General features: G+C 47.2%; 1 protein-coding gene across 1 annotated transcript in view; it reads right to left on the reverse strand.

Moving 5' to 3' along the window:
* The window catches only part of CD99 (CD99 molecule (Xg blood group)), a 49,634-nt gene that overhangs the window by 18,735 nt on the left and 18,610 nt on the right, over window positions 1–12,289 (reverse strand). The window contains exons 2-3 of the mRNA XM_006112257.5: window positions 5,498–5,536; window positions 4,100–4,144 (exon numbers count right to left, since the gene is read on the reverse strand). Coding sequence (XP_006112319.1) covers window positions 4,100–4,144; window positions 5,498–5,536 — 84 coding nt within the window. The remainder of the gene's footprint in view (window positions 1–4,099; window positions 4,145–5,497; window positions 5,537–12,289) is intronic.

Here is a 12,289-nt window from a genome sequence, read left to right on the forward strand (position 1 = left end):
TATAACACGTAATATTTTGTTTGTACAAAACTCTAAACATAAAAGCTCCACAAATTTCCTTTCTATGGCTCTTAAAAAAAATTGAAGATTCCAGCTCTAGTGCATCTCTAAATCCACATAGGCTAAATGTGTTCCAAAGAACCAAAAGTGATGGTTAAGACTAATTAATGTAAAAAAAATTAAGATACAGTGTGAATCTTTCCTTTAGGGTCAAGAACTCTATAACCTCGTTTCACGATTTTTCATCTCTGATGTAAGTCATTTTTAACAATAAAAGTGGTACGATATAAATTTTGTGCATGACAAAGGTGGCTTTGGGACTAAAATGAAAGAGCAAACTCCCAATGAGAAAATGGTCAGACACATGCTCCAGCAGTCTAATTTTATCTGAAATACAGGTTATCTAAATGTAACTTTAATTTGGCTAGTGTTGAATAGTATTATAAAGATACATCTGTCTGTACTGTACAATGTCTTTAGGGAAGGATGGCACTAACCAATATCAATACTCTCAAGGGTATTTTCTCCACCAAGATAATCGCCTCTAGAGCTTAAAGAGTAATATTTTGGGACATAACTAGTTTTAAATGTCATGTGCCAAACTTCTGTTTTTTCAATCAAGACCATGATAGTTCTGTTGAGCCAGTATAATAGTGATACACGAAAGGCATAGAGCATTAAGGATCAGTTAAAGATGAGAATTTAATCTGCACATCATAAGAGTAATAAGAAGTTGCCCAAATTTTCATGAGGTCCTTGCTTCATATAGTTCTGAATTTAATCAATTAATCTATCAAGTAAATTGAGGAAGATACAGATAAGAGCAGAGCAATAAATGATTTGCTAAGTCCCATTAGAGGTTGATTTTCTTTACCAAGGGATTCAGCACTCCAACTGCCTCTAAATTAATATTTTAATATCCTCACATTGTTGTTTAATAACTGGAAATATATAGGAGACCTTTGCAATTTGTGGAATCACTATTCACGGTTCCGTGTATTCATGGGGTTCTCCTATCCCAGCCTGGGGGTAGGGAGAGAGTGGCGGAAGCCAGGAGCCACAGTGAGTTCCCCACAGCCCCCAACAGTGAGTTAGTTCCCCACGGCTCCCAGCATTTGCAAGTTTCACCATTTATGGTGGATGCATTCCCGCATCAACTGCGAATGGTGGGGATTTCCTATAACACTTAATGCCCACATTAGTCTCTGATTTACTTGGTTACTTTTTGAAGTTATAGATTTTCAAAGTTATAGCTTTGGCCTTCATAACATCCCCTAAGAATGATTTCTTGTAAGCTGACTGGGTGATATGTGATAAAATATTTCATTGTTTGTTTTAAACCTGTTGCATATAAATTCAGCAACTGTGCAAGAGAAACAGTTAGGCTACATCTAAACTATATCCCTTTGCCAACAGAGGGGTATACATTAGACATTTCGAAAGTGCAAATGAAGCAGGGATTTAAATATCCCGTGCTTCATTTGCATAATCACATCATTGCGCTGTTTCGAACAAGCATCATTTCGAAAGTGAAACCTCAGTTTAGATGCGGTTCTTTCGACAACGGAGCGCTTTTTCAAAACAGGATCTTTCAAACAAGCATCCCATTGTTGAAAGAACTACTTCTAAACAGCAGTTTCACTTTCAAAATGGCTCTTTTTTGAAACAGCGCAATGACGTGATTATGCACATGAAGCATGGGATATTTAAATCCTCGCTTCATTTGCACTTTCGAAATGTCTAATTTACATCCCTCTGCTGACAGAGGGTTGTAGTTTAGACATAGCCTTAAAGTCTTAGGATACGTCTATAATCCAGAAGAAGATTAAAGCTGCTGTTGTTGATCTTCCAGGGTTCGAATTAGTGAGTCTAATTAAGACAGCTAATTCAAACCAAGAGGGGAGTTCCGGTCGAAGCCGGTAGACCTGCTTTCAGAAAGAGTAAAGTAAGTCGAAGGGAGAGTGTTCTCCCTTCGACTTCCTGCAGGATAGATAGCACCAAAAGCCAAGTTAAGGTATGTTGACTCCAGCTACGGAATTAACGTACCTGAAGTTGCATATCTTAACTCAGCTTTGTCCTATAGTGTAGACATACTCTAAGTGACTCTGGAAGCACATGACAAAAGGGTGAGGGAAAACTGCCTTCTGATTGGACATCCGTCTTATTACCCTGCTTTTCCTAAGGCAAGAGTGACCAATCAAGAGCTCAGTCTCCCTCTGTTCTCCCCTTGCTACCTGCATAAGCAATGGGTGGTCTCCTAATTCCGCCCCGTCTTGAAGCTGCCAGCAAGGGTTTGGGGGAAGAGCTAGCTCCTGAAACTCAAGGTGTCCACAGCAGAGAAAAGAGCAGGAAGGACATAGCACAAGGTTCTTTTCAAGCATGGTAAAATATGTCGTCTTATATATCTCATAGGTAGGAAGGTATTCCACTATACTATACAGAAATCTTTAAATACTAACAACTCAGAATAATACCCAGATTTTCAAGAGTAGATCTCAAAGTGCTTTACAAAGGAGCAAACTCTCAGCTTTCCAATCCAAGGTGATCAGATGTCATGATTTTATAGGTATAGTCCCCAAATTTGGGGTCTATTATGCCTCACTTCCACCCTGATTTTTCCACACTCACTGTCTGGTTGTCTTTTTCACCTCTGAAGAATGGGATAATGACATAGTTGTCCTTTGCAAAGCACTATTGAGGTCTAATGAGGAAATTGCTACTCAAGAGCTAGTGGTAGAAATGTAGCCGTGTTAGTCTGGTGCAGCTGAAACAAAAAACAGGACTGTGTAGAACTTTAAAGATTAACAACATGGTTTAATAGGTGATGAGCTTTCGTGGGCCAGACCCACTTCCTCAGATCAAATAGTGGAAGAAAATTGTCACAACCATATATACCAAAGGATACAATTAAAAAAATGAACACATATGAAAAGGACAAATCAAATTTCAGAACAGAAGGGGGATGGAGAGGGGGAAAAGAGGGGGAGGTAAATGTCTGTGAGCTAATGATATTAAAGGTATTTATTAGGTGTAGTTATAACCTAATTCATGGGCTATGAGCAAATCTTAGGGCTGTGACTACCCTGCTCATCCCATTTTGATATGCATATTTATTTTTAATGATGATTTTTCAAAAGTCTTAACTAACCTAAATGCACATGCAAAAGGCCCTAATTATTGGTTTCTTAATTATGGACTAGATCATGACTAAATCATCATCTAGGTTTGAGGAAGGCAAGCATGTTGTTCCACTGTCCCTAAAGAAGCAAAAGAGGGAGACTGTGTAACTACTCTGTATCTGTAGCAGCACATGTCCCCAGCACAGCTGTGCCAACAAATATGTTGAGTGTGAAGCCTGTGTTCTGCCCCCTTTACCAATGTGTGTGAAGGGGAGAAATAACAGCTCTTTGTAGCCTGCTTTCCCTTCTATCTGCAATGTGCAGCTAGTGGGCAAAAGAAGGTCAGGGTGTCTGTCCTTATGCTCTTATTCCAAATCTTACCCGGGTGCTCCTCATTCCTCATTTTTGGAGGAACAAGAGTTCTTGCACAAAAGAGTTTTTTTGCACAAAAAGGATTGGAAGAGAATATGCAAAGGAGAGCATGAGAAATGCTAAAGCACTTCATTTGCATTTCCTCTGTGGAAGAAAACAAGCATTCACTCTGCGTTGTGTTAAGCAACAAGGTTTCTTCCATACCTCTTCTGAAAAAACCTGATAGTGTAGACAGAGCCTTAGATACAGTAAAATACAATTTCAATGTGGTGGTTCAGCAGATTCCAGAGACAAAGAGATAGGTATGACATCTCTAAAACATCTGCCATATAATATCTGAGTTTTGCCTACAAATGTCATTATTATTAATTATTATTGTAATTATTATTTATTAAAGATTGCTTGGTTCCATTATTTGATCCTCCACCAAGAGACCTGAGATGTGCACTTTTTTTTTTTTTTTTTTTTGGAAAACAGATATTTAGGGATAATTTCTCAGATAAATTGCAGCAATGTGTAACCACGAGTTTTTGTCAATAACTGCACATTTAAAAAAACAACCCCCACAGTAAAGCATTTACGGTAAGATACACTTTATCAGTACTCACCTGAATCTGCATTTTTAGTAACTGAATCTGGTCTGTTTGTAGGTTCTGTTATATTAAAGAGATTGAAGTTAATAAAAATTGAAACATTTGTGATGAATACATTGCACAAAGATACTTTAAAGAACTAGTTTAAACAGATTTCGTTTTTGAAATATAAGTGAAAGTGAAAGTATTAGATCAGGGGTCTGCAACCTATAGCCCTCGAGCCAAATATGGCTGAGCATGGAACCAAATATAGCTCTTTCATCATTCCCAAACTACATGCAACTTTTTAAATTAAAATGAAAATTCAAAATTTTTAAAAGTTGTAATTATTCATGTAGCTTGAATGCATGCATGAACCTGAATTTAACCAGTGTGAAGAGATGCAGCAGCAGAAGTCCCATTAAATAAAGTCTGTGAGTATAATATTTATGCTATTATTAATCACCATATCAAATATCAATAATATTAAGTTGTATATTTTCAGTCATGCAAATGAGCATTCTTATACTGGTTCTTTGTTGACCATTTGATCTGAATTTGGTTTGTTCTGAAGTTTGTTGGTGTGAAAAAGGTTGCTGACCCCTGTGTTAAACCAATAATTTTTCAAGTCTTCTACGGTTGTATGATTTTCCCTTAAACACCAAAAGACTGCCACCAAACATGACTGAGAATGTGCCAGAACCTGGACCACATGGAGCAGTCTATTTCCCAGGGATGTTAACTTCAGGTATTTGTGTAAAAAATGTACATTTTAGCAGGTGTCTCTGTGGGAGCTGATATGTGTAAGCAGCCGACTTCAAAGCCACTTCATGCATGTACCAGCTCCCGCCTGTCCTCCCACCCCTCGTGCTGCTGCCTCTCTACCAGAGGCAGCAGTGCGGGGGAGGGGCCTGCAGGTGTGAAGGGGAGGCAGCTCCACAGGAGCTGGTGTTCGTGGACAATCAGCTTTTAAGGTTCTTCCCCCAAGCATCGGCTTCCTCCCCTCTCCCCACGCACTGCTGCCTCTGTGGGAGGTGCCAAGGAAGGAGAAGAGGGCTTCGTGGAGCCAGCATGCACTGAGAGTCCACTTAAAAGCCAGCTCTCCAAATGAATTTGTTCCCACCTCTCCCCCCTCACTTGCTGCCTCGGATACAGAGGCAACTGGCGGGGAGTAAGTGTGTGCAGTGACAGGATTAACCAAAAAGCTCAGGTTTATCAATTAATTGTGCTGTTGACTACAGGTTGACATCTCTAATATTGACTAGGACCTTAAACCTGAAATTGTGCCAGAGAAGTTGACAGCTATGCACAGGGGAAAGGCTAACATGCATTCAGAATGGATGTCAGAAGTGTTTAAGTTATGTTTTCACATTAATGCTAAACATTATATAAAGAAAAATCTAACAAAGAAGTTTGTAAAAACATATTACTTACCTGTATCGAATGCATCTGATAAATCAAAGTCACCTTGACCTATCAAAAAAGTCAGAAATTAGCAGCAGAATGAGTAGAAACTTTTTTCACTCTGAAATGCACCATTTTAATCCTAGTTGTCCAACATGCAACTAGAATAGGAGTTTCTCAGTGCTATGGGCAGGAAGCAGCTTTCCCCCATAACACTCTCCTGTATAATCATGTAATGAACTTAGGCTACATCTACACTGCAGGCTTCTTGTGCAAGAACTGTTTTGCGTAAGAGTTCTCGTGCAAAAATTCTTGCGCAAGAGCGCGTCCACACTGCCATGTGCCTTTGTGCAAGAGATGTGCTTTTGTGCAAGAGTTTCCATGGCAGTGTGGGTGCTCTCTTGTGCAAGAAAACTCTGGCCATTTTAGAGAGAGGGGTTTCTTGCACAAGAAACCCATTGCCCGTTCATACTACCTGCTTGTGCAAGAGGGCTTATTCCTTGTGGGGAGAGGAATAACTCTTATGCAAGAAGCTCTCTGTTCCGAAGCTTTACTGTAAATTTACTTGCGCAGGAAGATGTAGCCTTACAGGATCATTTTTTTCATAACTTGAAATAATGGTCTTTGGTTCAGTTCCACTGTAATGTGTTCTCTTTCTTCCTACCATACACAGAATACCTGGCCCATAGATGGTAAATTTGCAGTGCATGGTTCCTCTTTAATAACTGAAGCGGCAAACAGAAGTTTAAATACAAATATTAATAACCCAGACACCTCTTTCAGCAGGAGTATGTATCTTTTTGGGGTCAGAGGAACAAAACATTTCCCTGCCACATCCTTACAAAGGCTACATCTACTACTGCTGTTCAGCAGCTTTAGGCCACTTACATCATACTGACTCACATTTCTGTGGTAAAAACTGATTTCTTATCATGAATGCTGTGGTGGCAAATTTCAGTGAGTAGCAAAACTGATCACACAGACTAAATGCTGACAGAAATCTTCCCCAAGACAGACACAAAAGCTGCGAGAACCACCCACAGCTTTCTAATCCCAGATACTTGATTACCCATATGTTCCTTGCAATAAGCACAACATTGAGGAAAAATAGGAAGAGCTACAAAAATCCACTGCAGCCACGCAAGGGCTATGTCTACACTGCAGGCTTCCTGCACAAGAACTGTTTTGCACAAGAGTTCTTGCAGAAAGTTCTTGCGGAAGAGCGCGTCCACACTGCTCAAAGCGCATCTCAAAAGTAAAGCGCTTTTGCACAAGTGAGCGTCCACACTGGCAGGACACTCTTGCGCAAAGACCTCCTCCTGGAACCACATCAGACAGGGCAAAAGGGCACCAGAACCTTCTAGGGGTGGGGGATGGAGCCCCGTTGAGACGTGCTTAAAGGGATCTCCCTGGACAGCTGTTTCTCTGCTACTGCGTATTTGGGACCTCTGATAGGGACTGAAAGCTGTAGCAGTGCCTATTGTGGTTGCTCTCTGCCTCATTGGACACCACAGCTTGTGCCCTGGTGCTTTTGGGGACTTCTGCCTTCTGCTTGCTGTGCCATGGAGCCAGGGATGGCCCTGTGCCTGCTACTCCTGCACGAGCTCGATGTCGAGCTCACTCCGGACTCCTTCTCCCTGGATGCAGCGGCTTTGTTGTAGCATCCCTACCCCACCGTGGAGAGGAGATACTGGAGACTCGACACCAGTTCCAACTGGTGGGACCAGCTGGTCCCGGAGCAATGGGAAGACCAGCAGTGGCTCCACAACTTCAGGATGCAGAAGCAGACGTTCCTGGAGCTGTATGGCTAACTCGCCCCAGCGCGCCTCAGACACAACACTGTTGCGGCCCGCCATCCCCGTCAACAAGAGCGTCGCCATCACTCTGTGTAAGCTGGCCACCCCAGACAGCTACCACTCAGGGCACACCAGTTCGGAGTGGGCAAGTCCATAGTGGGTGCCATCTTGATGCAGGTAAGGCCCTCGGGGGAGGGGGGGGGGGAACTGCAGTCCCTGCCCAGGGGAAGGGCAGACTCCAGCCTGGAGGACACGGGAGAAGCCCCATCACAAAGGGGCATGTGCCATCCCACTCTCACATATGCCTGCTGGTATGTGGGGCAGAGGGGGGGCAATGGGGCCCTGGCGTGTTTGGGGATAGAGGGCATCACAGGGGAGTGGGCACCCCACAAGGGCTCATGCACCCACCCTGACTCATTCGGTGCATTTCCTGTGTTTCTGTGTGCCCTTCTGCAGGTTGTCCGCACCATCAAGAACATCCTGCTCAAGAGGGTCATCTGCCTGCGGGACGTGGGCAAAACTATGGCTGGCTTCACTGCCCTGGGGTTCCCCAACTGCGGTGGAGCCATTAATGGGACCCACATCCCCATCCAGACACCAGAGCATCGAGTGGCCCATTTCATCAATGGGAAGGGTACTTCTCCATGGTGCTCCAGGCCCTCGTGGACCACTGTGGCTGCTTCACAGACATCTATGTGGGATGGGTGGGCAGGATACATGATGCCCGTATCCTCCGACATGCCAGGCTGTTTCACAGGATAAAGGCAGACACTTTCTTCCCCCAGCGGGAATTGATAGTTGGGGATGTACGCATGCCACTGTGCATTGTGGGGGATACAGCCTACCCCCTTATGCCGTGGCTGATGCAGCTGTACACCAGACGCATGGACCCCAGCCGGAAAAACATTCAACCAACACCTCAACTGAGCCCATAACCAGGTGGAGTGCGCCTTCGGACGGCTGAAGGTGAGATTCCGTTGTCTGCTCATCTGTCCCGAAATAGGCGAACAGAACATCACAGAGGTTGTCACAGCATGTTGCGCGCTGCACAACATAATGGAGTGGAAGAGAGAGGCCTTCCTCCCAGGGTGGATGGAATGTGAGGGCCTGGTATTTGAGCAGCCCTGCATAGCCGCCATCTGGCAGGTGCACCACGTTGGGGTGCGCATCCGGGAGGCCCTGAATGAGATGTTCTCCCATGCCCCACACAAGGGTCGCTTCTGTGTGGCATCCACATCTCCCTCCCATTCCCAACCCTTCCCTCCCCTCGTTCCCTCACCTTCCAATAAACACAACTGTTTTTGTTAAAGAAACAATAAACTGTATTTATTTACATAGGGATGAAGGGTGGGCAGTGGGAGGCAGCTCTCAACTGGGAGGGGGAGGTGGAAGGGGCTCTCAACTGGAAGCGGGAGCTATTGCTGGGAGGGGCGGCTCCTGCTAATGCCTCTGCAGGTACAGAGGCCTTAGCGTCCTCCAGGCCGGGCTGGGGCAGGCAGCACGGGGCGGTGGGCAGGACAGGGTGCAGCAGGAGTGGACATGGCAATGGCATCAGAAGGGGCAGCAGGAGGTGCGGCTGGTGGAGGCATGGGCATGGCAGGGAGGGCAGGGGGATGTGACAAGGCCATGCCATAGTGCACGGCATGGCCGATGTGCAACATGAGGGTGGAGATAGTGTCGCACATCTGGAGGAACTGCCTCCACGCCTGCTGCCGCGTCTCCTGGTTATCCTGAAGCTTGCTGGTGACCGCCGCCTCCAAACTCTCCACAGCCTGGACGTGACAGTGGAGGACCTGGTCACGCTTCCTGACCCGCCAGACTGGCGCCTGGGTGGTTGGTGCTGCTGCTGCAGGGCTGGAGTGTCCCTCGTGCCCAGGTGGTCCTGCTGCAGAGAACACAGAAAACGACGAGGCCCTCAGCCCTGCCCACAGAGTCCCTGTGCCCTGCGCTCTGAGCCCCACATGACACCACACAACTGTGGCTTGGGCCCAATTGGTCCCCTGTGTGTATGTTCGCATAAAGGACTAGCTCAAAATCCTGGAAGTGAAGTGATCCTCCATGGATTGTAACCCTTAGGAGACATCACTGTAAATTAAGACCCCTTTGTCTGTGTCCTAGCCACTTGACATGCAGTGTCTGTCTGCGTAGCACTGTACACGCTCCCTCCTCCAAGTAGAGCACATGGCTTCTACTCTTGTCACTGTCTGTGAGCACACACTATCGATGCTGTAGTCATGTTTGTGTGCACATCTGCATATTGCATGGGAGCAAGTGTGGCAGGCAAGGTCAACTGATTTGCTCACAGAGCTGGCTTGCTGCACTTTTCCCAGGAACAGCTGCTGTGTCGCACGGGCAGGCATGGCTGCATGCTGTCTGTGTGCGGCTCCCTTTGGGAGGTGTGGGGTCTGGCATGCCCCCTTGGGGGCTTGACTGCTTGCAAGTGGCATCCCCCCTCCCTCCTGGGCAAAACGTGTGTGAGCAGCTGGGTCCCAGGCATGCCCTGGAGCTCCCTGACACGTGCCACACAGTCAGGCTGCATGAGGTTGCATGTACTGTGTACTGCTGCATGGCATGCAGCTTGAACTGCCTGAGTGATGCTCCCTTCACCTCCCCCCGGGTACCCAGCTGCCCCGCCCTTGCAAGTGAGAAGCGCAGCACTCACCAGAGGATCCGTCGCTGGCCTCGGATGAGTCCTGGGAGACATTCTGATGCTCTACTGTAAATTTACTTGCACAAGAACGCGCGTGCAGTGTAGACGCTTTGCAAGTTTTTGCGCAAGAAAAGGGAGTTACTCACCTTGTGCAGTAACGAGTGTTCTTCGAGATGTGTGTCCCCGTGGGTGCTCCATTCTAGGCGAACAGCCACAGACCAGAGCCTTGCAAAGCAGTTTCCCCCTGTTGAGCCGCATGCCCAGGAGGCGTCTCAAGCCCTTCCCGCCTTCTGCAGCGCACAGCTCAACCCCTTCCCTTTCAATTCCTCATCTCCGCCCGAGTAATTTAGACTCCGAGCAGAGGGGAGGAAGAGAGGGTCGTGGAGCACCCATGGGGACACACATCTCAAAGAACACTCATTACTGCACGAGGTGAGTAACTCACTTTTCTTCTTCGAGTAGTGTCCCCGTGGGTGCTCCACTCTAGGGGTACGTCTACACTACAGCGCTAATTCGAACTAACTTAGTTCGAATTAGTTAATTCAAACTAAGCTAATTCGAACTAGTGCGTCTAGACTAAAAAATTAGTTCGAAATAGCGTTTTGCTAATTCGAACTAGCATGTCCACACTGAGTGGACCCTGAACTGAGGTTAAGGCTGGCTGGAAGCAGTGCCGGCAGGGCATCAGATTAGGACTTACAGTGTGGAGCTGCTGTCTCAGGCTAGCCGAGGGCTGTGCTTAAAGGGACCCGACCCCCACCCCGGACAGACAGTTCTCAGGGGTGCCCGGCTTGCAAAGCAGTCCTGGCTTGGAGTGCCCACACTCGGCACATCACAGCACTCGGCCATCAGCCCGGCTGCACTTGCCGCAGGCTGCCATCCGGGGGGTGGGGGGGGTCAATCGAGGGGCTTCAGGAAAGCTTCCACCCCGAGAAGCCCGCAGAGCCACCCCAGTCCTCCCCATCGGGGGCTCGTACCCCATTCCTCCCTCACCTCCTTCCACTTACTACTCCCTAGCCCCCCTTCCTGATGTACAAAATAAAGGACACTTGTGTTCAAAAATAGAAACTCTTTTTATTGAACAAAACTCGGGGAGACTGGGAAAAGAAGGTTGGAGAGGGGAAGAGAGGGGGTGGGAGAGGAGAGGGCAACTACAATATCGGGTTTGGAACAGGTCCCATATGAAGAGAGGCTAAAGAGACTGGGACTTCTCAGCTTAGAAAAGAGGGGACGGAGGGGGGGATATGATAGAGGTCTATAAAGGCACAAGTGGTGTGGAGAGGGTGCATAAAGAAAAGTTCTTCATTAGTTCCCATAATAGAAGGACTAGAGGACACCAAATGAAATGAATGGGTAGCAGGCTTCAAACTAGTAACAGAAAGTTCTTCTTCACAAAGCAAAGAGTCAACCTGTGGAACTCCTTGCTGCAAGAGGCTGTGAAGGCTAGAACTAGAACAGAGTTTAAAGAGAAGTGAGATAAAGTCATGGAGGTTGGGTCCATGGAGTGCTATTAGCCATGGGGTAGAAATGGTGTCCCTGGCCTCTGTTTGTGGAAGGCTGGAGATGGATGGCATGAGACAAATGGCTTGGTCATTGTCTTTGGTCCATCCCCTCCAGAGTCCCTAGTGTTGGCCGCTTTTGACAGACTGGCTACTGGGCTAGATGGACCTTTGGTCTGACCCAGTACGGCCATTCTAAGCTCAGGGCTCAGGGTCGGGGGTCTCAGTGGACCACCTTGATTTTCATGCACACCTGCTCCTGGGTGGCCAGGCTGGCAGCTATCCTGCCCTAGACGGCCGCTTTCCTGTGCCTAGTGCGGAGGTCGTGGATGAGGTCCACAATCTCCGCACTAGACCAGGCGGGCGCCCGCCTCTTGCGGACCCGGACAGGCTCCCGGGAGCCGCGAGCCTGGTCCCGGGAAGAGGCGGAGGGCTGGGGGGCAGCGGGTGGCTGGCTCGAGCCATGCTAGGTGCAGGGTCTGCTGGCTGGGTGCTGGCAGGCTTGCACCTGGTACGGGCACCGTAGCCAGCCCGTGCCCCTTTAAGGGTTCCGGGGCCGGGAGGGGGGCAGACGAGTTTCCCTGGTCGTGCCCAGAGTGGCCACCAGGGCAAGCTGGGGAGGGCTAGCCTCCCACTAGTTCGAATTAAGTGGCTACAACACAGCCCTAAATTCGAACTAGCTAATTCAAACTAGTCCTCGTTAGTCCTCGTAAAATGAGGTTTACCTAGTTCGAATTAAGCGCTCCGCTAGTTCGAATTAAGTTCGAACTAGCGGAGCACTAGTGTAGCGCCTATCAAAGTTAATTCGAACTAACAGTCGTTAGTTCGAATTAACTTTGTAGTGTAGACATACCCTAGGTGACTACAAAGCAGTATT

The sequence above is a fragment of the Pelodiscus sinensis genome, chromosome 1, assembly GCF_052426305.1.
Source record: "Pelodiscus sinensis isolate ZL-2025 chromosome 1, ASM5242630v1, whole genome shotgun sequence".
Classification (NCBI taxonomy): domain Eukaryota; kingdom Metazoa; phylum Chordata; order Testudines; family Trionychidae; genus Pelodiscus; species Pelodiscus sinensis.